Source organism: Puma concolor, chromosome C1 (assembly GCF_028749965.1).
Source record: "Puma concolor isolate L17-30 chromosome C1, mPumCon1.1.hap2, whole genome shotgun sequence".
NCBI lineage: Eukaryota > Metazoa > Chordata > Mammalia > Carnivora > Felidae > Puma > Puma concolor.
In genome coordinates this window covers 205,038,212-205,064,400 of record NC_141674.1, presented here as the reverse complement: position 1 = coordinate 205,064,400, position 26,189 = coordinate 205,038,212, and the positions used below count along the sequence as shown (strand labels likewise).

General features: G+C 51.7%; 1 protein-coding gene and 1 pseudogene across 2 annotated transcripts; one reads left to right on the top strand and one right to left on the bottom strand.

Annotated features, from left to right (window-relative positions):
• Positions 1 to 1,826: 1,826 nt before the first annotated feature.
• STK11IP (serine/threonine kinase 11 interacting protein) lies at positions 1,827 to 18,582 on the bottom strand. 2 transcript variants are annotated; one of them, XM_086719734.1, is made up of 26 exons: positions 18,427 to 18,582; positions 17,959 to 18,304; positions 17,370 to 17,455; positions 14,440 to 14,645; positions 14,163 to 14,237; positions 13,780 to 13,875; positions 13,290 to 13,397; positions 13,101 to 13,172; positions 11,892 to 12,018; positions 11,555 to 11,658; positions 11,325 to 11,420; positions 11,049 to 11,090; positions 10,733 to 10,873; positions 10,454 to 10,538; positions 9,539 to 9,880; positions 8,928 to 9,133; positions 8,136 to 8,252; positions 7,857 to 8,034; positions 5,889 to 6,119; positions 5,672 to 5,775; positions 4,607 to 4,704; positions 4,335 to 4,513; positions 4,032 to 4,113; positions 3,745 to 3,815; positions 2,960 to 3,207; positions 1,827 to 2,236 (listed from the first exon to the last, which is right to left on the bottom strand). In XM_086719734.1, the coding sequence occupies exons 3-26, from the start codon at positions 17,428 to 17,430 to the stop codon at positions 2,087 to 2,089; spliced, it is 3,219 nt and encodes a 1,072-aa protein (XP_086575860.1). In that variant the 5' UTR covers positions 17,431 to 17,455; positions 17,959 to 18,304; positions 18,427 to 18,582; the 3' UTR covers positions 1,827 to 2,086. The 2 variants fall into 2 exon arrangements, with proteins under 2 accessions (XP_086575860.1, XP_086575861.1); XM_086719735.1 differs by lacking the exons at positions 17,959 to 18,304; positions 18,427 to 18,582 and adding an exon at positions 17,623 to 17,725.
• LOC112867208 (UBX domain-containing protein 2B-like) lies at positions 17,671 to 25,884 on the top strand (annotated as a pseudogene).
• Positions 25,885 to 26,189: the final 305 nt, after the last annotated feature.

Sequence of the window (26,189 nt, the reverse complement as noted above, 5' to 3'; positions counted from 1 at the left end):
CTGGGCAACTGTCTCCAGCCCTATCTTGCCACGTCCTTCCAAAAGGCCAGCTCTGTGTGTCCTCGTGGCACAGGGAACATCTGACTGGTCACTGTCTTCCCTAGTTCCAAACACAGAGCTAGGCACAGGGCCCCTCCACCCTGAGAGCCCCCAACGGTACAGGGCATCGTTCCTTCGCTGCTCCTAATGCCCTTCTGTAAACACTCTCCCCTCTCTCCCCTGCAGAGCTCTTCGTCCCTTTATGGTCCCTCTCAAATCTCTTCTTACTGTTTAGCCCTTTGACTTAAAACCTAAGGATCGTCATCTCTGTTCTCTACAGTTCTGCTGGAAGGGGTGAAAATCACCCATGAATTAATACTTCACCTAACATCTCGCTACACCCTGGAGGAAAGAGAAACTTCAGATACACTCCATCTGGCTCACCTGTCCTGCACGAATCTAGGATTACGCAGGGCAGGGTGGGCAGTGGTCCCTCTCTGTGAACTGTGACTGGGGCCGGGCACAGAGGCCCATCCATGGCAGGGAATGGGAGGCAGTGAGGCTCTGTGGTTTTCTGACTGCCCAGGCTTTGAAGTCCTACGAGTCTGGACTCATCGGGTCTCCGCCCTTTACTGATAGGACGTTGAAGAAGTCATTTAGCTCCTGTAAGCCTATTTCCTTCAACAAGACGCCACCCACTTCAGGACTCCTGTGAGGAGCTACCATCCCTAAGCACTTGGCTCAGGGCCTGGCATATAAATGCTCCATAGATGAGAGCCACCCCAAAACCACACAACAGACTCAGCCAGAGCCCAGCTTCTGGGTTTAAGGGAAGCTTGACTTAAGCCCTCAACACTCCTTCCCCAAGCTCTCCTCCCAGGGCCTCTGTGCACAAACATGTGGGTACCACTCCTCCCGCTGTGCACATTCCTGGGTGCAAAAGTCAGGTCCCAAGTCAGGCTGGTTCAAGTCAGGGTGTGGATTTACACAATTAAGACCCTTTCTATGGCTTGTTACTTGCTTCAAATTAGCTTAAGCCAAAAGAGAGACAAAGAGAAGGAAAAAGGAGGGGATTTCCTTTAGTTCACATAACCCAAAGTTCCAGGGGCACCTGCTTCCAGGCATGACTGGACCCGGGAACTCCAAAGACACCACCAGGACTTGGTCCTGCCCGCCCCGTCTCTCGGCCCTGTCCTGTCTCTGCACAGTTCCACTCTCAGGAAAGCTCTCCCCTCACAGCGAGCAGCTCCAGGCTTCCTCTCAGCACCCCTCACGGGGGAAACGTACCTCTTTCCTGGGTGTTCTGGCAACCAGACCAAGTCACATGAACGTCCCTGAACATCATGATCACTGTGGCTACAGAGACAGAGGTGAAGGAGCAAGGTCAACCCAGCCAGGCCACCAGGCTGAGCGAGGAAGTGCTCAGACAAGAGGTAGGGGCGGCAACCCACAGAATGCCAACCACTCCCTCCGCAGCCCAACTCCACACACCCTCTCCCCAGACACCGTCTCATATCGGGCACCTCCTGCCAATGACCCGAGAGCTTCATTAGTTTCCAACGGTAATCCGAGACAGTGAGAATCGAACTGGCCCGACTGTTCGTCAGGCAGTGATTTCCACATCAGGCCCCGTAACAGGCACTGCTGGCTGAGGACTGGGGCCCATGAGTCAGGGGTCCTACTTGCTCCCATCAGCCAGGGCAGAGTGGGGTTGGAGATGGGGTCTCACAGAAAAAGCAAGGCTGCTTGCGCTGTCCACTGAGGGAGAGCTATGGGTGGGGTAGTTTCTGTTAGAAGAGACAAAGGAGCGGCAGGCTGCATGAACGACACATGTCAATACCTCCACGGCCTCTGGAATGGAAACAATTTATTGATACCTGAGACACTGTGCAGGAGACACGTTCCGACTGACCACTTAGCTTGACCCCTTGGGCCAGACCAGGCCAGGCAACTTCTCTCACCCTTCCCTTGGGTGAGATGACCCTTTCCTGGGTCATTCTGGGGCCTCACTGAGCGTCCAAAGGCTGGAGAAGTCCACAGCCAGAGTCTGGAGAAGACAGCCTGCAGCCGTGGCTCCTAAGGCCAAAGCGGGGTCGGCAAGGAAGCCTCACCGGTCAAGATCTAGAGCCTCCTGGGTCACAGTCCGGAGTCCGATGGAAAACAACTCCTCCCAGGGCTCCCGGATCCAGGCCAACAGGGCCGTCAGCTGCTCAGGACACACAACCCGAAGTGCCCAAAAACTCTCCAGCCGGGACACCTGGCAGACAAAGTGGCGGTGAGGTGAGGCTCACAGAGGACCCACCGCCCCTCGACTCAAAGGCGTCTTTCCTTCCCCAAGCCTGTGTCACTCCCTGTAGGAGACCCTGACTTTGAGCTTTTTAAACAGAACACAATCAACACTTACTGGAGGCCCCCCAGAAGGCTTTCACATTTACTACCTTGTTCTTTTAATCCACCGTTTTTCAGAATATAAGTTCTGGAGTCAGTTCCAAGGAATTGGCTGGAGTTCAATTTCTGCATCTACCACTTGTGACCCAGGCAAGTAAGTTAATGTCCCCAAGCCTCAGTTTCTCCATCTGTAATAGGCCTAATGAGAGTACTCCTCCCACTGAGGCTGTGAAAACCAGATGGCTGGCACTGGGGCCCAATCGAACACGAACTCCAAGCGGCAGCCGGTGCGTCATGAAAGGCTTCCCAGGCAACACAAAGCCAGGCTCCAGGTCCATGGGGTTCCCATGGCTGTCTCCCCCGCCTCTACCTGCTGCTGATCCAGGCACCCAGCGAGCCTCCCAGTTCCTTGCACCCCACTTCTCCATGCTCCCTCCAGCATGACTGCCCATCACACCCACACTGCCTCCAATGCCCAGCCCTCCTAGACCCATTTCCCACACTGCCCACCACCCCTGTCCTCATCTCTCTCTCTCTCTCTCTCTCTCTCTCACACACACACACACACACACACACACACACACACACACACCTCGTCATAGAAGACCAGTCGCAGGTCCCCCGGGGCCGTGCGATACAGCAGCACCGAGCTCAGGCTGCTGAGTGGCCACTGCTCCCTGACATGCACAGAAGGGCCCAGGCCCAAGGGCAGGGACTTCTCAGAAGCTTCATCAGATGGTGCTGGAAGAGGAGGCTCTGCCTGGGACCCTGCCACGTCCTCCTCTAACAGGTACAGGGTGGACAGAGTCATCAACAGGGACACAGGGCAGGTTGCAGGGCCTAGAGGGAAAGAGACAGGGCGACGCCCAGGGTGGAAAGCCGCAGAGGAGCCCAGATCCCCGGGGCAGCATCCCAGTGCGCTTGAGAGGAGTGAACCACACCCTGCTGAGGTGGTCAGAGAGCAGCCTGTGCCCCTGGAGGCCAGGGCCCTCCCTTCTCCAAACTCCAGGCATCTCTAGCTTCCAAAACCTGAGGCCCAAGACAAAGGGAACCTGCCCCACCACCCACCCCACTCAGAAAGAAAGATCCACTCGCCTCCTCTGACAGGATGAGGTGGAGCAGACCCAGCCAATCGGCTCCACTTCATAGAAAGCCCATACCCGGAAGCAAAGGTCTCTGAGCAACTGAGGACCCAGGAAACCTCCTGGCCCCCCTCAGAGAGGCCGGGAAGACTGAGGCTGTCATTTGGGTGTGCCTGTGAGTGAGAGGAAGTCCGGATTCCAGGAGCTGAAAATTGCTACTACGGCATGAGAGGCACGGGGGTTGGGGGGGAGGCGCAGCCAGCGGCCTGGACAAGAAGAGGTACCGAAGCCTTACCTTCGACCAGGAACACCCGAAGGTAGAAGAACAGGGGAGGCTCCGAGGAAGAGCCCCTCTCCAGCAAAGGCCTGGGGAGAAGGTGTGGTCAGCGAGGGGGGGGCAGAAAATACTGAGAGGGGCAGGGAGGAGGGACCAGAGCTGGGTCAGGGGGGTGCAGGCGTGAGGGCAGGTGGCAGGCCCAGGTGCTGAGGGCCTAACCGTGGCCGGAGCTGGTGGCGAGGGCCTGTGCACCAAGAACGGCCGCATGGGCCACCGAGCCCGGCCTCGGCCTCCTATCCACTCACCAGAGGCGGTGCTCCGGGGTTACCTCCTCCTCTGTGGCGCTGACACTGCTCCTCCAGGCAGGAGGCAGAGCCTGCAAGACATCTGGACCGAGCCGGCCAGGGACAGGGAACCTCAGCGACCCCACCTCTTCCACCCCACCCTCTCCGCCTCTCAACACCTTCCGTTCTCACGATCTCTAGATTTCAGAAACCTCTACAAGGGATGAGTCCCAGTACCCGTCTGTCTCCGCTGCAGCTGCCAGACACGGGCAGCCCCCACCTGCCCTCCCTGCACCTCCCTTCCCTCTCTCCCCCCTCTCTCACCGGTGAGCTCGTCTAGGAAAGCCCGGCAATGTCTGGCATCTCGGGGCAGCAGGACACAGCTGCCTGTCCCGGCAGCCCACTCCAGCCGCAGACTCTGTCCTGCCAGCCCCAGTTCGAGGCCACTCAGGTCGTGCAGGGGGACGGCCAGGGTTGGCTGTAGCCAGCTAGCCGGAGGCCCGCTGAGGAGAGGCAGGGCCAAAGCGGTGGCGAACAGTGAGTGGTGTGAGACCCAAGGGGGCCCCGCCCTGACCCTGGCGGCCCCGTTCGCTCACCTTATCTCCCCTGTCACTTTTAACACGTAAAGCCTGTGGTCCGACACCACCACAAGACACACAAACTCCCCAGGGTGGCCTGCCAACACGACGGGCACCTGAGGAGCAGGGAAAATTAATGAGAAACAAGGGAGGACCAGGGAGGAGGCTGCCAGGCTGAGAACAGGTTCGCTGTGCTCAACCCTCCCCCTGGTGCTCACGCACCCTGGCCCCACCCCCCTGCACCCTGACCCTCAGCTGGGCTCAGCGGGTTTCCCTGCCTGGCACCGTGCCCCCTCTGGCCCACCCTCCACACTCCGCTGGACCGTCCTAAAGCAAACTAGACTGCCACTCCCCTGCCTCAGGGCTCCTGCGGCCCTTGGGATCGGGTCCAATCCCCTTGGCGGGCACTTGAGGCTGCCCCTCAACTGACCCCTGCACCTCCCTCTTCAGACTCCTCTCAGGACACCCGCCCCCTCCCGCCCCCTCCTCCTGCTGCCCTGACAGCAGCCTTACCCACGCGCTAGCTCCTCTCTCAGGCCCCCACCTACGTGCTGCTTCCTCCCCCCAGATCCTCACCTCCTACTCTGTAACTCCTTTTTCAAGACCCGGATTACACCTTAGATCGGCTCCCCAAAGAGAGGCTCCCTCACTCAGCTTGATCCCAGCCCATCCCAGACCATCGGGTTTCTCACACCACAACGTAAGACAGCTGGTGACACCGATTTACCCTAGGCCCTTAGTGTCCTGCACATGCTAGATGCTCACAGAGGAACCAATGACATCGTAGATTACAACAGCAACGGGAGGTCCCCCTCGAGCGCCAGGTGCTGTGCTAGGCAACTGTGACGCGGGCCCTCACTGACCCCACCACGCTCTGTAAGGCAGGCCCTGCTACCCCCGTTGCAGAGCGGTGACAACTGAGACTCCGATATCACAGCCACGCTGCACGTGACTGCTGGAGTTGAAACCGGGAACCGGACCCGGTGCTTCCAGAACCACTGCCCTGACACGATCTGCTGCGCTGGCAGCGAGTGGGCACTCTGGTCAGTGAGAGGCGCGGGGCAGTGTCGGGCTGGCGCAGACCTTGGTGCAGCACTGGAACTCCTCCTGGGCATCGGTGAACACCTCAACATCCAGGAAGAGCCGGAGTCGGTGGTCCACGGAGCGGAGGCCGTGGCGCTCAGGGGCTGGGGGCAGCAGTGGGCCGTCAGCCTTGGCTGCCACAGCGCCGTCCCGCCTCCCCGGCAGGACCTCCTGCCTCCCGCAAACACCACCCCTGTCTCGTTTCACCTCTACTCACGGGGACTGAGGCTCCAACTGTGGTGATCTCGGGAGCCTGGTGCCTGAGATGGGGCCGGGTCAGCCCTGTCGCTGTGGTCACTGTGGTCAGAAGGGTCACAGACAGTGCTGGTGGACTGCAAGGGAGCTGGCGATTGCTCTCCCTCCCTGTGCTCCCTGTTGGTGGTTCCCAGGGACAGAGCCAGGAGAACCACATGATCGCTACCACAGTTTGGACATACAGCAGGAGATTCTGGAAGGAAGGATGGGCACAGTCCCTGTGAACCATCCCCCCGCCCCACAGTGTCACAATCCCCTACCACACTCATAATGTTCCCCACCCCCTCTTGGACTCCCCCTGGCCGACATCTCCAGCTTCATACACTCCTACCATTCCCAACGCCCCTCTCCCCACTCCCTCTGCAGGCCTGTTAACCACCCTCCATCCCGGTGAGGGAGCAGCAAACCCAGACCCATAGCCTGCAACGTCCTCAAAATGGACCCCACCTTCTGATTTGAGGCCTTCTCAGAGAGGACCAAACTCAGCCAGGCCCTGCTCGTCCCCTCCCACAGCCTCAGGCTGGTCATGTGCTCTGATGCTCCACCAGCCACGTCTGAAAGCTCCAAATCAACAGATCAGGAAGGCAGGGTGCCAGGTATGGGTCCAATTCCAGACTCTGTCACTTAACAGCTGTCATCTAGGCAATTATGACAAGTCACCTAAGCTCCCTGAGCCCGGTTCCTCTTCGGTAACAGAGGGTGATGACAGTGCCTATCTCACAGAGTTGTCAGGATGGTGAATGGACCAGGTAAAGAACCCAGGTCAGGGATCGGCAGCAAGAGAAAAAACATTCCTTGAGCAGCTATAGCGTGCTGGGCATACGCTAGAACTTTTGACGACAGAATCAAAACTCTCCCGACCCCATTTTGCAAATGAGGAAAGCAACGATCTAATAACTGAACGTACCTGGACTGAGACCGTGGAGCTGAGGCTAGCGGTGGTAAGCTACCATTTACGGAGGACCTATGCTTTGTGCCAGACACTGTGCCTGGCGTCTTTCTGTCACATTTAAATCTCCTAACAGTAGAGAGGACAAGTTCACTCCCTTCTTTGTTCAGATGAGGTAACCAAGGCTCAAATAAAAAGAGGACGTAACACACAGGAACGTTCAATAATAATGACCCACTGAAGGGACCCCAGGGGCCACGTGACCCTGTGGAGCACAGAAAGGTCTTAGAGGGGATGGGGCTCTTTCCATTGTATACATTGTACTTCTGGGCCTCTGGGGAGGGAGGTTTAGAGAGGGAGGTGGAAAGGGGTCTATTTTCTCAATAAACTTTAAACCTCTGCTCTAGCCGCTGCCAAGAAGAAAAAAGTGGCTACTAAAAGTCATACATTTCAACACAGACGTTATCAAGAATATTTCTTTCTTCTTTAATGTCTTCAAAGACATAGCTTTTTGACTGATCTACAGTGGAAAAAATCTCTCCCTTTAAAGAACACAGTGTGAAAAGATGCCATGAGGCACCGCTCGATATGAAGTAGCTTCCAAGGTCAGTCAAGGAAGGACAATCTCAGCCAACTCCCACAGCATCTTACTCAACAGCCAAACACACTCAGAGGACAGCACTACACCCAATACTGCAGTGAGAGCTCAGGAGCTTTTATGCAGTTTCTAAATATTAGCCAGAAAAAGTGGAAAGAGCCTTCAAGTTATGAAAAAATGAGTACGTTTAAATAGTTTCAGAGATTGTATTTCCTGACTTTCGAAAAGAAAGAATATAATTTCTCTTTTTGCTCTTTTTTTTTTTTTTTTTTTTTTTTTGATAAATGTATCAGACAGATGAGTCTATTTTCCTCCAGGCAGAAAAGCTGGTCCCAATTCCTTCCCTTCCCTGGGGTTCCCCCTCCACACTCCCTCCCTCAACGCCACTGTCTCTGAAATGGTGGGAGAGGTGTGGGCAGGAAGGCCAAGGGCAGGGCCCGTACCTGTCTCTTGGAACAGAGGCCGCCAGCCTTCCTCACCGTCTAATCCCAACCTGGGCTCCTCTGGCTTGAACTCATGGCCACAACGTAGACACTGGAGTCTGCCCCTCAGCGGGTCTCTTGCTTCCCCAAGCTGACACTGAGCCGTGGTGGCTGCTTGGGTCAACACGGCAAGAAGCTCCTGATACAGGGTTGGCCAGAAGCAGCTGTGAGCAATGGACCCTGGCCCTTGACCCCCCAATCCTTCCCCAGCCTCCTGGGCCTCGCTCCGGGCCCCATTACCTGGATAGCTGCATGGGCATCGGGCTCCAGCACCACGTATCGACGCAGCTGCCGGTCAGGGCAAATATAGGAGAAACGCAGAACAAGGACAGGGGCCCTGGGGAGCGGATCTGAGCCCTGCACACAAGGAGGGGGACTGGGTAGAAAAGAGTAGAGAAGGGGCGCCTGGGTGGCTCAGTCGGTTAAGCGTCCGACTTTGGCTTAGGTCATGATTTCATGGTTCGTGGGTTCGAGCCCTACAGCAGGTTCTGTGCTGACAGCTCAGAGCCTGCAGCCTGCTTCAGGTTCCATGTCTCCCTCTCTCTGCCCCTCCCCCAGTCACACTCTGTCTCTGTCTCTTTCAAAAACAAATAATAAAAACGTTAAAAAAGAAAGAAAGAAAGAAAAGAAAGAAAAAAAGGAAAAGAGAAAAGAAAAGAAAAGAAAAGAAAAGAAAAGAAAAGAAAAGAAAAGAAAAGAAAAGAAAAGAAAAGAAAAGAAAAGAAAAGGAAGAGAGAGTAGAGAGTGGACCAGAGGGATTCCGGTTATACTGACAGCATGGCAGACAACAGTAGCTCTGGATGTCATGAAAATGCTCCTGCTGCCATCCACGCTCCAGCTCAGCAGCCCAGCCTCCCAGGCTGCCTGGGGCCATGCCTTTGCCCCCGCAGCTTCCCTCTTCTGCTCCAAGAGCCAACGAGAGACTGTGGGAAACTCGCAGTCCAGTGCTTGGCACCCAACAGCCATGCTGTCCGAGTCAGCTCCTGCAAAAAGCCCAGCCCCTCTTCCAGGACCCCTAACACCACCGCTCACCTCGAGCACCGCTTCTCTGCCGGTCTGAGGCTCGGGCTCCACCTCAGCCGCCTCTAGACTCTGGAGCTCCAGCCGTGCCAGGGTCCGGGCCGCTTGGAGTTCCACCTCAAACAGGTGGCCAGAAGTGACCCGGAGAAAGCATTCCCTGCCCCGCACGCCCTCAGGCCCTTCCAGGGGACACACCAACATGGGGCGACACAGTTCCGCTGAGGAGAGATCAGGGGAGCAGCCCCATAAGAAGAGAGAGGTATCCCTGACTCTGCCCTCCCAAGGGGTGGCCTTCCATCCAAGAGAGGTAAGCCAGGGGCGCCTGGATGGCTCAGTCGGTTGAGCGTCTGACTTCGGCTCAGGTCATGGTCTCACAGTCCGTGGGTTCGAGCCCCGCGTCGGGCTCTGTGCTGACAGCTCGGAGCCTGGAGCCTGCTTCCGATTCTGTGTCTCCCTCTCTCTCTGCCCCACTCCCATTCGCCCTCTGTTTCTCTCTCAAAAATAAACATTAAGAAAAACTGCAGAGGTGAGCTATCCCCAGTCTGGGTTTTCCTAACTCTCCCAGATACACCACCAGCACCAGGCCCCGTCTCCCTGACAGGCACTGAGCGCTCACAACTCACCCTCCACTTCATTCTGCTCCTGCTCCTCCTCCTCTTCTTCCTCCTTTCCTTCTTCCTCCTTCACCAGCTCCTCCACCACCTCTTCTTCCCGGGGCTCCAGCCGTAGCCTGACCTCCTCTGCCATTTCCTGCGGTGACTCCTTCTCTGGGCGGGGAGGCCCAGGCACAGACCCTGGGCTCAGGGTGTCTGGGCACAGAGTGCTGAGGGCAGGGGTCTGGGAGGCAGCCAGAACTGGGGTCCCAGAGGTCTCCAGGTGATTCCTATACTGTAGCCAGTCACAGCCAAACCGTTCCCGGAAGCTGTTCATGAGTTCAAGTTCCCGATGCTGCTGCACAAACTGCCCTGGGCCGGTGAGGAGAGCACCACTGAGCAAGCCCACGCCCCCACCACAACCCCCGCCGAGCCCGACCTCTTCTGCAACTCTCCCTCACAGTGAAGTAAACGGGTGTGTAATGTTAATAGGGGCTGGGCATCAGGGGGAAACTAAAGGCTTCCCCTCAGCAGCGTGTCCTGAAGCGTGTTCTGTAGAACACCTGTGGTCGTGTGCAATTCGGAACCACACAACATCCACTCCTTGGGAGATTCGAGATACAAGGGGGCACCCTGGAGGTCCTGAGACATCCTAGAAGGAGGACGTCTATTTGACTTTGGTTAGCCCAGAAGTTCCCACGGAATCTAGTCATCAAGTGACCTTTCGACAGCCTACAAAATTCACATTCCTTGAAAAACACTTTGGAAAATGCTGCCCAGGAGTGGTCTCTTCTCCTTTCCATAAATTAGAAAGAAAGAGGAAAGCCTACGAGGCCCTCTATAATGCTGTGCTCCACCACAGACAGAATCCTTCTACCGAGAAGACTGGGACAGGACACTGAAGACAGGACTGGGCAAGGGCAGCTGGGAGCATGGCGGACTTACCAGCCGGGGAGGGGTCCAGAGTACGGGGCTCTGGGTCTGTATCACTGGGTTCCGAGATACTTGCTCGCCTCACACGGACTCGGCTCTGAAGGTGGACAGAGGGCCCATGCTCTATGAAAGCCAGGGCCTACCACCCATGGCCACCCAGAAAGCCAACCTACCCAGAAAGCCCCACTCACAACCAAGGACGAGGCCTTACTATTTTCAGCCCATCGATAAACCAGAGCACCCATTAAAGGGACTCAACCCCAGCACAAGGCAGCCTAGGACACCGTCTACCTTAACCTTACGATGTGGGGGCTGGGCCACAATGCCCCCAGAGGAGATGCTGTCGCTCAAGTCAGGGCCACCTGAGGTTTCAACAGTACTCCCTGCTGGCCAGAGCACAGGTGGAGCCATGGAGTTGGAGGATGTGGAGAGCTGGGGTGTGACAACAGGAAGGACAGAAAGGTTGGAGCCAGAGGTACACCTCTGCCCTGCCAGGCTAGCCAGAGGACAGGCCCTACTTTGCAGCTTCCCAGAAAGACCCCTACCCTGGGACCCCTTTCATGTCCTCCCAAACCAATCCTATTCCCAGAGCTCCCAGCATACTAACCTGAAAGTCAGTCAGTGACAAGACTTTCCCATCGAGAAGGAACTGAGCAAATACAAAAGAGGAAGGGTCGTGTTGGTGGTAGAGTTCCCGCCTGCCCACGCAGGGAAACCCTTCAGCCCAGGGACCACTAGGCTCAGCGAGGGGTAACAGCATAACAAGCAGGGAGTCCGGGGCTATGGCCCCTCACCCAAGGATGGGGCGGAAAGAGGCACAAGGGGGCGAGGGCAGGACCAGGCAAGAAAGGGACAGCAGAGCGGATGTGAGAAGATTACTCACGCCGGCTGCAGCATCCCTGACACGGGGTGACAAGTACTGGGCAGTGACCACCCGATGCGCAGGGTGGAACCACAAAGGGTTCCCCTCCAGGTAGAGCTGAAGAGCAGGAAGGGGAGACTGAGATGGGCCTCAGGCCTCCCTGAGTGAGGGAGGGCACTCAGCAAATCAGCCCAGGAGGGAGGGAGAGGCGCACAGCTGGCTCCCAAGTCCCGGAAGCGCTCAAGACTCACCTTGCGGAGCTCAGCCAGTAGCCACAATGGGGACAGCTCCCTGTGTCCTTCTAGCAGGTTGTATGCCACATCCAGGTGCCGCAGGTTCCTCAGCCGCTCCAGGCCTGGGTGCAGATGAGAAGGGTGGAAGGACAGGTGGGTGAGTTCAGGGGGCAGGGTGCTGGGGGACATGCAGCAGAAAGACCAGCCTGGGCATCTCAGACCTACCCGTAGACCCACAAGAGGCCCTGGAGGCATGCGGTTCCCGGACCACTCTCAGTCTCACATTGCCCCTAAAACCCTGTGTGCCCCCGCCTACTCTCTGGCCCCCCACTTCCCTCCCCAAACTCCCACTCACCCTGCAGGCTCCGGAGCTCATTGCCTCGCAGTATCAGGGTCCCCAGAGCGGCCCCTGAGGGTCCTATTCTTGGCACCATATGCAGGTGGTTATAGGAGATGTCCAGATGGCAGAGCTCAGACAAGTCCTGAGAGGGGTTGGTGACAAAGATTCTCTCCTTGACCAGACTCTAGCCGGGCTCCTCTGAGCCTTCAAGCAGGCCTCAACCTTGGCCTATAAAGACTGCGTACTCTCAGCACAAATGATTCATCCAGTCCTCCACCCCCCCCTCCCCGCACCATGTTAACAGACTTGAACAAATACTGGCATAGTTCCTAATAGCTCAAGGTCACATCATTGGGAAGACAACTCCAACCCCCTTCCGTTCCATCCTAGAGAAACTCCAGGCTGCCAGGAGAATTTAGTTTGTTGCAGCCAATGCCTGAAGATACAGCCCCTGTGTCCCAGCCTCTGTGGGAAGGTAGGAAGCTAACTCTGGCAAGCGCCGGTTAGCAAACCCAGACCCAGATGGGTTTCATATGGACCAATGCCCCCTTCCTGCTTTCTGTACATTTCTACTTTCTTGACCTGAGGAAACTAACTGGAGAGAATCTGCTCAAGCCCCTGTCTTCCCCGGCCCCATTCCCTCACTCTCCCTTTAAAGGTCCCAGTAATCTCTGCACAAACTGAATTGGAATTCAGTTCACGCTGAAGTTTACTACCAATTAAAATAGTTTTACTGCTGATTACGTTCCACGCTAGCTTATTACTACTCCAATGGTGCGTTACGGATCAAAGTCTGTTCTCACCACATTAACTAGCGTCTGACTTTGGCCACCCCTGACTATGAGATGCGGGAGAAGGTTCTTCACCATCTTCCCGAAGCCATCTTTTCTGAGCTAGGCATAGGCTGAGCCACATCCCACAACCTTCGCACCCACGGTAATACTACACAAGCAGGTACTCCTATGACTTCTGCTTGATGGGTGAAGAAACTCAGAGGTTAGTTTGTCCCAAATCACACAAGGATTAGGAGCTGAGATTTGAATGCTGGCCTGTCTTATGCTAGAGCCTGAGTTCTCAAACAGTACTGCCTCCGGGATGCAGCCCCACCTGGGGGAAGGCGGGGGACAAGACGAAGGTGGGAGCAAAACCAGGTCCAGGAGAGAGGATCAGAGCAGAATCAGAGACCCATGTGGTGTCAGCCCCAACCAGCCTGCCCATACTCACCATCAGGAAGCCCTCACAGTCCTGCACTTGATTGTGGCTCAGATTCAGGAAACGCAGAGCTGACAAGAGACGCTGGGGGGCATGGGAAAAGCAGCAGAGAATCAGACACCTCCGTGCAACCAACTGGCCCTCCTCCCTAAGGGCCTGTCCCTGTCCTTCCCCGAATTCCCTTCCCTCTCAGGCACTCACCAGGGAGCTGTCTAAAGAAGTCAGTGCGTTGTAGCTGAAGTTGGCAGAGAGTAGAGCCAGCCAAGGCAGGGCAGAGCAGAGGTCACCACCGCAGGCTGAGAGGAGCTCCTGAGACAGGGTGCTCCATTACTGCCACTGTCCCCTCCTCCCCAATGCAAGGCCACGCTGTCTCCCAGCCATTCATTCGTTCTTTATATACTAAAGTCGGTCTGCAGAGGCAGACTGAAAGAAAGCCCAGGGCCCTGCCCCCAGGAGTTCATTGTGGGGAGAATGGGGAGACAAACATGGGAATATTGAATACAAGAGAGTAGGTGTGGCCATAAACATATAAACAGATACATAGTGCTCTGGGAGCAGAGCAAAGGGGGCAAGGACACTGTCCAGAGGGAAGCAGGAGGCAGGGAAGGCTGCAAAAAAGAGGGAATGTCAGAGCTTGGTCCTCTATGTCCCTCAGAACAGGGCATCCGGGCCCAGCCTTCATTCTCCTTACCTCTAATGCCTGGATGCTCCTGCTGCAAATCAGGGTCTCTAGCTGGGAGTAGATGCCACAGAGGCCACGAAGGCAATGGATGGGGACACCTCGGAGCTGCGGTGGAGAAAAGGAGGGAGGGAAGGAGGGAGACAAAACTTCACAAAAGGCAGACGCTTCGCTTCACTTTCCCTCCTTTTACAGGGAGGGAAAAGTCGACAAGGCCAACTATGACTCAGGGAACCGTTACATGAGACAGATGTCACACTGCCACAGAGCAATGGGCACACTCAGGCCTGCCCCCCTGGCCCCCCCCCCCCAGCAAAAGAGACCGTCTCTCTTTCTCCATTCCCAAAAGGTTGTCCCAAACTGGGTTTTGTGTGCCAGCATCCAACACTCCATACCTCCAGATGCCGAAGGGACTTGAAGGGAAAAATCTTGATGGGCCCTGGGAGGCCAGAACCAGGGACATGTACCAGCTAAAACAAAACAAAACAAAACAAAAAAACACTCATGTCACTGAGGCCAGCACATCTCCCTTTCCTTAACCTCTCCTCCTCGGCACAGCCACCCACAGCTCTCACATCTCCTCGATCTGGGCCCTGCAGACTTCTTGCACCCATGTACCCACCCCCAGCTCTTGGGCCCTGTGTACATCCTACCCAATTCCCACCCCAGGACCTTGAGTGAAAGAGTTTTCTGCAGCACATCGAAGAGGAACTGAAGCTGGAGGATGACAGGGGAGTCGGCGGGATGAGAGGGCAGAGCCACAAAGCCTGTCTGGCCAGGGCCCCATGGTCCCAGGTGCAGCTCAAATACGTGGCTCAGCTGCTGCAGGGTGCCAGTCAACAGGCTCAGAGTGCTACGGCCAGACAGGACCACATCACCTGCAGGGAAAGGGGCGGACAGGAAGGAGAGCATAACAAAAGGGTCTTTCCCTTTATCCTAAGACTCTGCGACCCCAGGACACACCCAGTCCAATCCACACTGTAATCTTCCACTGCCAGGATCGTACTATCTCCTCCCCCGCCCAAAAGTCTTCAATGGCTCCCCTCTATCTTCCCAAAAAGTCCTAACTCTTCAGCCTGAAATATGAAATCGTGTCACTACATCCAACCGACTTTTCCAAATTTTCTTTCACCATCTGCTCAAGAGAGTCTGGCCTACTCACGATGCTGGGAATACAGTCAGCGTGGTTCACAGCTTCCTCGTTTTCTGATATTCCCTTCCACTCTGCTCAGCCTGAGACCTACCTCCTCCAGGCAGGCTTCTCACTGTGTCACACTGCTGTACTTTTAGACAATAATCATTCATTTTACATAAAAGCTGGTAATGTGTCTCATCTTTTTTTTTTTTTTAAGTAAACTCTACATCCAACATGGGGCTCAAGCCCATGACCCCAAGATCAAGAGTCACATGCTCCACCGCTGAACCAGCCAGGTGCCCCAGGTGTTGGTTTCATCTTTACTTCTTTTTCTGATTGAAAGATAGGCACACTTGCAGAAACTTTCAAACAATCCTAAAATGCACGTCATAAAAAGAATAACCGCTCGTTATAGCATTGGTACTATTCTTGATCTCTATGCTAAAACTGCTCTAACGAGACTGTCATCCTTGAGGGCATCTTTTGATCACCTGGGTACCCGTCACTGCACCTAAAAAAGTATAGCTATGAGGTAGGCACAGAGAAATATTTTTTTTACTTTTTTTTTTTTTAAACCAAGATATAGGGGTGCTAGGTGGCTCAGTCGGTTAAATGTCCAACTCTTAATTTCGCCTCAGGTCATGATCTCACGGTTCGTGAGTTCAAGCCCTGGGTCAGGCTCTGCCCTGGCAGCGTGAAGCCTGCTTGGGATTCTGTCTCTCTCTCTCTGTTCCTCCCCTATTTGCACACAAATGCTCTCCCTCTTTCTCTCTCAAAAATAAACAAACGTTTGGGGCGCCTGGGTGGCGCAGTTGGTTAAGCGTCCGACTTCAGCCAGGTCACGATCTCGTGGTCCGTGAGTTCGAGCCCTGCGTCAGGCTCTGGGCTGATGGCTCAGAGCCTGGAGCCTGTTTCCGATTCTGTGTCTCCCTCTCTCTCTGCCCCTCCCCCGTTCATGCTCTGTCTCTCTCTGTCCCAAAAATAAATAAACGTTGAAAAAAAAAATTTTTTTTAATAAAAAAATAAAAAATAAATAAACAAACGTTTTAAATAAAAACTAGGATAGAGTCAAAGGATGTTGCAAAAATCTTACAGACAGGTACTCTATACCCTTCACCCAGTTTCCACCAATGGTTACATTTTATGTAAATGTGGTAAGAGATCAAAGACAGGAAACTGACGATGTATATAGTACATCCCTATAGTTCTATGCCACTGTCATTGGTGTGGATTCCTATAACCAACATCACCATGAAAATACAAAACTATTCCATCACCATAAATATCTCTAGCTACCTCTTTATAGCAATACATACACACACACACACACACACACACACACACACACACCATCATGCCTAACCCCTGGAGCACCAGGTCAGATTTGTCTGAACAAACCAATAAATCCTGTAACCTTACTTGAAAGATGGTCTATGTACTTGACACTAAGGATAGATGCAGACAGGGTTCAAAGACTCTTCCCACCCTCAAAGAGCCCCCCAGTCTACAAGAGATAAAATACATACACAGTTAATAAAACAAGCCAGAAACTGAAACTGCTACAAACAGAGATTCCACAGATACCATCAATGGGAGTACAGAGTGCTAGAAGGCAGCTAACATGAATTGGGTAGTATGTGACAACTTTGTTACCTCATTTAAACTTCTTTAAAATCTCCTAAAGAGAAGCACTACTGACCACCTCTTTCAGATATGAAAATGAGAGCTTAGAAAAGAATATCAACTGAGATTATATAGGTGGTAGGAAGTTGGTACTTCTGTCTGATCTCAAAGCCAAGGCTTGTTGTACCACAACTAATGTCAACCACATACTGAACAACCAGTGTGGCTCCACCATGCCCAAGTCCTGAAAGACGAAACTCTAGTAAAAACAGCTACCAGTTTTGAGCCCTTACATATTATGCAAACACTGTCCTAAGTGCTTTACATGAATTAAAATTAATGCCCTCGACAACTTTTTGAGTTAAGTACAATCATTATGCCATTTTGCTGGTGAGGAAAACTGAAGCTCAGAAAACTTAACACCGCCACGTTTGAAAGAGGGTTGGGATTCCAACCCAAGTGAATCTGACTCCAACAAACCTCGTGCTTTTAACTATACTAAGGGTCTTGCCACACAGCAATGATTATACTAGTCCCTGGTCTCCAGAGACTTACAGCCAAGTAATGATCACCTTCCTCTGAGAGTATCAGAGAACGCATGGAGGAAGTGGTACTGATGTTGGGCCTCGAAGGATGGCTAAGGTTTGAACTGTCAAAGACAAAGGACACTGTAAGCAATGGCACCAGAGAAAAAACCCCAGAGAAGTAAAAAAAATGAACTGACGCTCGAACCCTCGTGACCTTAAACAGCTGCAATTTTATGACTCCTAGGGGGAGTGTCTCTGTAAGGCAGGGTGCACCCCCACCCTGCCTCAGCCCCCAGATCAACCAGGTATCCACTCACCAGACTCCCGCAGCAGCCCGGCGAGCTTCCACACCAGGGCGTCCCGCTGGGCGGTCGTCATGGCCACGGGACGCTGGGGGCGGAGCCTGAGAAAGAGGAAGCGGAAGAGCCTCAGGTGGGTGGTAGTACAAAAAGCCTAGGACGTCCGAGCAAGCCGAGACCTCGCAGGGAAAAAAAGTAAGAGAGAGAGCGAGGAAGAGCATCCTGCTGGGTACCCTTTCGAGGGGCATAAGACCTAGCCACCCAAACTGACCTCCTGTGTGCTCCTTCCACCAACTCTGCAGCCCGGCGCCTATCAATAATGGACCGGAAGTCCCGCCCCGGAAGGAAGGCGGGGAAGCGGGACAACCGGAAGCTTGCCTGCGCTGCCGGAAACCACGCCCTAAGTCGTGCAGACGTGTCGGCTGGAGGCGGTGGGGTCTGGGTGCGGATGGGGCGGTCCCTTGGCGTTCCGACCTGCTGGGCCCGGCCTCCCCCCCTCGCCCGAAGGGGAGCCGCCACCGCCACCGCCACCCCCGCCCCACTCGTGGGCTCCGCTCGGCAAGGGACTTCCACTCAGCTTGCCGCGGCCCCTGTGAGGAAAACAAACCTGACTCGTTGTTTGCAGACTGGGCGAGGAAGCAAAGTTTTGGGAAACGGAATTTTCTCTTAGTGAGGAAAGGACTCGGCCAAAGCGAACACTTGTTTTCCAGTTAAAGGAGAGCGAGTCCGCCATAGGAGTTTTTTTGGTATCTGCCGAAAGCGGGAGCTGGCAAATTTGCCACTTCTGGAGTGCCCCTGGACGGTTTTTCCTTAACGTCCCTCCAAACTCTGTCCTTTTTTCCTTCAGCAATGTCAGACTCTCATACTGAGATTGGTAATGCTCCACGTGTATCAGGTCTCTTGTTTTTACCGCGTTCCGTCTCGTAACACGTGAATAAATATTGTTAGGCCAGCTTTGAAAAAAAAAAAACAGGTTCACAGAGGCTACGTTACCTGCAAAGGTCTTTCAATTAGTAACCAATTTTGTCAAGACTGCCAAATTTTCCTGGTTCTAAGTTCCCATTAGAGCTTTCACCTTGCTCCCGGTCAAAAGAGGACCTCCCGGCGCCTGGGCGTCTCAGTTGGTTAAGCCTGGGACTCGATCTCTGCTCAAGTCATGATCTCAAGGTTCGCGAGATGGAGCCCTGCGGGGGGCTCTGCGCTGACGCCACGGAGGAGCCTGCTTGGGGTTTTCTCCCTCTCTCTGGCCCCTCTCCCGCTTGTGTTTTCTATCTCTCTTTCTCAAAATAAACATTAAAAAAAAAAAAAAGACATCAACTACTGAGCTAGATTAAAGAAAAATGTAACGATTTGTTTTTCAGGGAGAGTTGTGCCTTAATTAAGTGCCTTTTCTACAGAGGAAAATCAAATGAATCCTTTACCAGTTGAGGGTGAGACTATAGTTACCTTTATCTCAAGTTGCAAAATTTGAAGGATCTATTTTTCTAAAGACATAATATTTGAAATGGCAATTTATGCCTCTAAACCAGACAATTTAGCGTTTATCACATACTGTGTGATCTGAGCCAAAAGCCTAAAAGGCAGTCAAATGAAGTAAGTGGAAGCACGTAGTGAACGGTAGAGCAGTATACAAAGGAAGAGTAGAGTCTCAATATATTTTTGTCGAATTATTAATCCCAGAGCCATGATGGTTGTCAGTCTCTGTTTATCCGTCACCTGGAACTAGGAAGGGAGGGTTCTCCCATAGCTGTCACTGCCAACGGTAACCCTCTTAGGCAAGAAGAGAGATTGTTTTGGGGCGCCTGGGTGGCTCAGTCGGTTAAGCGGCTGACTTCAGCTCAGGTCATGATCTCTTGGTCCGTGAGTTTGAGCCCCGCATCGGGCTCTGTGCTGACAGTTCAGAGCCTGGAGCCTGTTTCAGATTCTGTGTCTCCCTCTCTCTCTGCCCCTCCCCTGTTCATGCTCTGTCTCTCCCTGTCTCAAAAATAAATAAAACGCTAAAAAAAAAAAAGAGATTGTTTTGAAATTCCTGACTTGACAGTGCTTTGAAATCTTTCAGGAGTGTCTTGCCAGCCCACAGATTCTGAGAATTGCTCTATTAATACGGAGAGACCCCTGTAGCCAGATTTGCTCTCGATCCCTTGGCCCCCCCAGAAATGTGAAAGTGGAACAGAGAGCAGCAAAGAAAACTGAACTATGGAGGGAGAGGAAAACATCCCCTGAGAGAAGCAACAAGGGAAGACTAAGCAGTTCTTGTTTCCAGGCCCCGCGTGAGGCCGACTCCCCTTTCTGCCCTCAGGCTGCGGGAGAGGCCTTGGCCACCTTCCAAAGAATTCCTACCCAATTTTTTTTTTTTTTTTTTGCCTAAATTAGTTTGAGTGTGTCTCTGTAAATTGCTACCATTAAGAACCTTGAGGAAGACAAAAGCTTTTTTATTTTATTCTTCAAGTTTATTTAAGAGATAGATAGCACGAGTGGGGGAGGGGCGGAGAGAGAAAGAATCCCAAGCAGGCTCTGCATTCAGTGCAGAGCCCCAGGCGGGCTTGAACTCCACAACTGTGAGATCATGACCTGAACCGAAATCAAGATTCAGATGCTTTAACTGACTAAGCCACCTAGATGCCCCAAGGCAAAACCTTTTTTAAAAAACAAGTCTGGGTGGCTCAGTCGATTAAACATCCGACTTCGGCTCAGGTCACGGTCTCACAGTTCGTGGGTTCGAGCCTCGTATTGGGCTCTGTGCTGACAGCTCAGACCCTGGAGCCTGCTTCAGATTCTGTGTCTCCCTCTCTGCCCTTCCCTTGCTCACCCTCTGTCTCTGTCTCTCAAATATAAACATTAAAAATATTTTTGTTTTAAGAAGAAAAAATGATGACAAAGTTAGTTACCATAGAATACAGACCTCAGAGTCCTAGTCCAAAGCCTAATTGTTTCTAGTACCTTGGAGCATGCAGGCCCCTAGACTATAGCCCACAGGGCAACAGAGTAATGATTCCTGGTTAGGACATGAACCACTGTCCTAGATACAGACCTCACTGCTGTGGTGCTACAACCTCCCACAGCAGATGAGATGATTGAGACCTAAGGTTTCCTCCAAAATGAAAATTTCACACCTGAAACTGGGTTGTGGGTAGGGAGAGTGAAATTGGATGATCTGTTTCTTTCACCAACCTCTTCATGGAGTGGGAAAGGGGGGCAAATGGAAGAGAATGAAGAGGTGTGGATATCACCTGCAAAAAAAGAGAGCTGTGGTAAAGGAGTTTGTGCTGGAGAGGCCCTGTGCCTGGCACCGATGGCCCCAGGATTGAGTGGTCAGAGGCAGCTCTTTCTACATAAATTACCACACATTGTTTCTCTTGGCTCTGATACCAGACCTAGCCACAAAAGACTGCCCAGGAATTGGCCCGGTTGCCAGAATCAGACATATGGGACAAATCAGCAGCATTACAGGAGGTCTGGCATGAGAACACTGCTTTAGACCGTGACCAAGAGAGCCCATCAGAGCCTGGTTCCAGGAGAGACTGAACACAAGGCTCATGAAGGGAAAGCCAGAGAAGCAGAAGCCAAGCTCAGCGTGAGATTAGAGAAGCCAGGGCCTGAGAATGGCTGACTGAAAAGGAAGTAACAAAATAACAATATCGCAGTGACCCAACAGCAGCTGGGAGAGCCCAGCCTGAGCAGATTTTGCAGTGCTGCATAAAATAAACTGAGGGAGTCCCTGAGTGGCTCTATAAACCTGAGGTCCTTGAGAGTGCCTTAATTCTTTACATTGTCTCTGCTGGAAACCCCTAGAATCATATGGGGAGGGGTTAAGAAGCGCTGGAAGAAAGATGGGAACCTTGAGGTTAATCCAGAAAACAGAAAGGAAGAGACGAAATGAAAGCTCTATTCCTCGTCAGAAGCTGGATAGGAAACCGGATTGGAGGCAGCTACAGAGAAGACAGGAAAGCAAGCAGAATCTTGGAAAAGAAGAAAACGTCGGTTTCAGGCATAAGCCTGATGGCAGAGTCAGGTGCGTATGTGACACGTGCCTTCCATCTCAATTCTTCCTCCACACAAAGCTGGAGAGAAGAGTCCACAACAAGGGAGGAATCTGGAAGTGGAATAGTGCAACGGGAAACTCGGATCAATGGGGCAAGGAAACTAGAGAAAAGTGAGATCAAAGGGCTTAGGGTCTCCAAGGCCCTGGGGAAAGGGAAAGGCAGTGGCTGCTTTGGAATCTCAGAGCCCGAGTAGAACCTCAAAAAGTTAAAGCAGGTCTTCATTCTTTCACTGGTTCCACAAATATTTACTGAGCCCTGACTATATGCCAGATCCTGTGCTGGCTTCCGTGTAAATAAAGGAGACAACAGTATGGCTCTTGTCCTCAAGAAGCTGGCAGTGAGGGGCGCAGGGGTGGCTCAGCCAGTTGGGCGTCCAACTTCAGCTCAGGTTATGATCTTTCAGTCTGTGAGTTCAAGCCCCACGTCGAGCTCTGTGCTGACGTCTCAGAGACTGGAGCCTGCTTCAGATTCTGTCTCCATCTCTCTCTGCCCTTCCCCGGCTCTAACTGTGTGTGTCTCTCTCTCAAAAATAAAATAAAAACATAATTTTTTTTTTTTAAAAGAAGCTGGCAGTGAGGTGGAAGGACAGACACCAACAATCACATTTCAACATTGTGTTCACTTCCTATTGCTGTAACAAATTACACCAAACTTAGTTGCTTCAAACAGCACTCGTTTGTTACCTTACTGTTCTGAAGGTCAGAAGTCCAAAATGTATCTCACTGGGCTAAAATAAAGGTGGCAGTGGGGCTGCGTTTTTTTCTGGAGCCTCCAGGGGCGAATATGCTTCTTGTCTTTTCCAGTTTACAGAGGCTGCCCACTTCCCTGGCCCCCTTCTGTCTTCACAGCCAGCAATGGCTAATTGGGCTTTTCTCACATCCATCCTTCTGGTGTTAACTCTTCTGGCTCCCTCTTCCACATTTAAGGACCCTGGTGATTACGTTGAGCCCGCCCAGATAACCCAGGATACTCTCCATATTGTAAAGTCAGCTAATTGGCAACCTTAATTCCATCTGAAATCTTAATTCTCCCCTGTTATCTAGCGTGATATTTGCACAGGTTCCAGGGATTAAGACACAGACATCTTGGGGCGCCTGGGTGGCGCAGTCGGTTAAGCGTCCGACTTCAGCCAGGTCACGATCTCGCGATCCGGGAGTTCGAGCCCCGCGTCGAGCTCTGGGCTGATGGCTCAGAGCCTGGAGCCTGTTTCCGATTCTGTGTCTCCCTCTCTCTCTGCCCCTCCCCCATTCATGCTCTGTCTCTCTCTGTCCCAAAAATAAAAATAAACGTTTGAAAAAAAAAAAATTAAAAAAAAAAAAAAAGACACAGACATCTTGAGGGAAGGGAGGAGGCCATTATTCTGCCTACCATACTCATGATGCGTGTTACGGTAGGGATAGTGCTATGGGGAGATGGTTCCAGTCCCAGACTGCAAGCTGAATACAGGCTGCAACCTCTTGCTCTCATCCCTAATGGTTAAAAATAAAAATATACAAAGGATATAAAAATTAACGTAGGAGCGCCTGGCTAGCCCAGTCAGTAGAGTATACGACTCTTGATCTCAGGGTGTAAGTTCAAGCTTCACATTGGGTGTAGAGATTAGTTAAAAATAAAATATTAAAAAAAAAAAAGTGGGGTGCCTGGTGGCTCGGTCAGTTAAGCGTCTGACTCTTGGTTTCAGTTCAGGTTATAATCTCACGGTTCGTGAGTTTGAGCCCCATGTCAGGCTCCATGCTCACGGCACAAAGCCTGCTTGGGATTCTCTCTCTCCCTCTCTGCTCCTTTCCCCCTTGCACTGTCTCTGTCTCTCTCAAAATAAATAAATTAACTTTAAAAAAAAAAAGAGGATAGATCAGCACTAAGAAAAAAATGAATTCAAGAGGAAGAAGTGAGGGAGCAAACAGCAATGGTAAGCAAAGACTTTAGTAAATTCATTCAAACTAAAATGTAGGACAAAATAGGCCCACACATACAAAGGAGGGAGGGAGGAAGAAAAAACAATAAAGGATAAGGGGGGGGGGGGCTGGCTGGAGAGGGCAAGGGCAGTGCCTAGCCCACAGGGTAGATGAGAGAGGAGGTCACAGGGCCAAGGCCCCCAAGCACACAGGATTTGCAATTTTTTTTTTTTTTTTAAGTAGGCTCCATATCCAATGTAGGGCTTGAACTCACAACCTTGAGATCAAGAGTCATATGCTCTACTGATGGAGCCAGCCAGGCACCCCAGGATTTGCAGAATTTAATAAGAATGTGAAGACCTTACAAAGAAACCTGAAAACAGGGGTGCCTGGCTGGCTCAGTCAGTTGGGTGTTCAACTCTTGACTTTGGCTCAGGTCATTCATTATTCCAGGGTCATGAGATTGAGCCCCGTGTCACGTTTTGTGCCAAGCGTGGAGCCTGCGTGAGATTCTCTTTCCCTCCGCCCCTCTCCCCCCGCTCATGCTTTCTTTCTCTAAAATAAAAATAAATAAATAAAAATTTTTAAAATAAAATAAAGAAACCTGAAAACAACCTAAGTGATGATGTATCAAGATATAAATTGGACTCAGGACCCCCTGGGTGGCTCAGTCGGTTAAGCGACCATCAGCTCAGGTCATGATCTCATGGCTTTGTGATTGCATGGCTGTGCTGACACCTCGGAGTCTGGAGTCAGCTTCTGATTCTGTGTCTCCCAATCTTTCTCTGCCCCTCTCCTGCTTGTACTCTCTCTTTCTCAAAATAAATAAATAAACATTTAAGAAAGAAGAAAGAAAGAAAGAAAGAAAGAAAGAAAGAAAGAAAGAAAGAAAGAAAGAGAAGGAAGGAAGGAAGGAAGGAAGGAAGGAAGGAAGAAAGAAAAGGAAAGAAAGAAAAAGAGAGAGAGAGGGAAGGAGGAAGGAAGGAAGGAAGGAAGGAAGGAAGGAAGGAAGGAAGGAAGGAAGGAAGGAAGGAAGGAAGAAATTGGCCTGGGCAGAAATGCAAATCTTCCAAATCTGATAGGCCTAAAGTTACAGTCTTTAAAAGACCATGAAGACTACATCAAAGGTTTTCCTGCTATTGAAGATATGTTCCCTTGGTTAAGGTGCTGACCACATCACTTCTCTGTAAGGTGCTGTGCAAATGAACATGAGTACAGAAGATCACATGTAATTCAACTTTCAACTGGAAAAGTTGTGAATGAACTTTTCAAAGAGGCGAGGGAACATTGGATGTCCCTCTGAAAGAAGCCACGTGAGCCTTGAGTGATGACAAACAAAAGTCATTTGCATGTAGAAGGTACAGGTTGGGGCATTCCTTTTGTAAGGAATGAATGCATCTATAGACCAAATCAGCCACAAGATGTTCAGATTTTGCTTAAAACAGTTTCAATAACAGTTTCAGTTTAGATGATGGTGAGTTGAAACCATACAATGATCCAACAAATGTTCAATTTCTGGAATCTGTTAAGGGTGACTCTGCGTGTATGCTTGAAATTCTGCAACTTATACTAGAAATCCTTTAAAGTGACATTACTGTTGGCAGAAGGTTTCAAAAGAGACTCCCCTGGAACTTCAGTGACTGGTTCACGGTGACCAAGTGAATTTGGATATGGAGAATGGTCAAGATCAAGAATACCTAAAGCCTAGAATAAGGTTCAAGGCTTTCCATGGAGAAAGACAAACACCTTTGGAAGACTTACACCTGAAATTGTCAGTACACCTTCTTCCCCAGAAGAGGAGAAGAAGTCAATACTTAATGCAGTTGTTCTTATTGATGATTCAGGGCCAACAAAACCCAATTCAAATCCAGGGGCGCCATGCTGGCTCCGTCAGTAGACAATGTGACTCTTGATCTCAGGATCGTGAGTTTGAGACCCACATTGAGCATACAGATTATTTTTATTTTTTTATGAATTATTTTTTAAAGTTTATCTGTTTATTTTGAGAGAGACAGGGAGAGACAGTGGAGGAAGGGCAGAGAGACAGAGAGACAGAGAGAGACAGAGAATCCCAAGCAGACTCCAAGCTGCCAGCACCACTCGGGGCTCCATCTCACAAGCCATGAGATCATGACCTGAGCCAAGATCAAGAGTTGGACGCTTAACCCACTAGCCACCCAGGCACCCCTAGAGATTACTTCAAAAAAAATTCAGGGGCACCTGGGTGGCTCAGTTGGTTAAGCGACCGGCTCCGGCTCAGGTCATGATCTCACGGTTTGTGAGTTCGAGCCCTGCATCAGGCTCTGTGCTGACAGCTCAGAGCCTGGAGCCTGCTTCAGATTCTATGTCTCCCCCTTTCTCTACCCCTCACCTGCTCATGCTCTGTGTCTCTCTGTCTCTCAATAATAAACATAAAAAAAAAAAAAAAAAAAAAAACAGAATTCAATCTGGGTTAGCAGATGACAGTCATTTGATACGAAGATGCAATAGTGCACCAGACAGTTTATCCTGGATGTTGGGGACTTTATTGCACAGTCTCATCCTGAATTTCCAAGTCTTCACTTTATTCTCATGACTTCATTTCCAAATAGCTGATTAAAGGCTAGGAAAGAGTATGTGCCATACTAGTAAGGAAAATACTTTCAACATTAAAACAAATGATTTTTATTACTTTTATTTATTTTTTTTTAAAGTTTATTTTCAGAGAGAGAGAGAGAGAGCATGAGTGGGATAGGGGCAGAGAGAGAGGGAGAGAGAGAATCCCAGGCAGGCTCCTCACTGTCTGCGCAGAATTGGACACAGGGCTCAAACTCACAAATCATGCGATCATGACCCGAACCGAAATCAAGAGTTGGATGCTTCACCGACTGAACCACCCAGGTGCCTCTTTAGTGCTTTTA

What these genes read in the sequence shown, in the direction of transcription:
- STK11IP (XM_086719734.1), bottom strand. Translation starts at nt 17,430, where the DNA reads ATGACGACCGCCCAGCGGGACGCCCTGGTGTGGAAGCTCGCCGGGCTG. An exon ending in AGAAAACTCTTTCACTCAAG is followed by an intron (nt 14,238 to 14,439) that starts GTCCTGGGGTGG and finishes GTTTTGTTTTAG; the next exon opens with CTGGTACATGTCCCTGGTTC. An exon ending in GGAGCAGAATGAAGTGGAGG is followed by an intron (nt 9,134 to 9,538) that starts GTGAGTTGTGAG and finishes ATCTCTCCTCAG; the next exon opens with CGGAACTGTGTCGCCCCATG.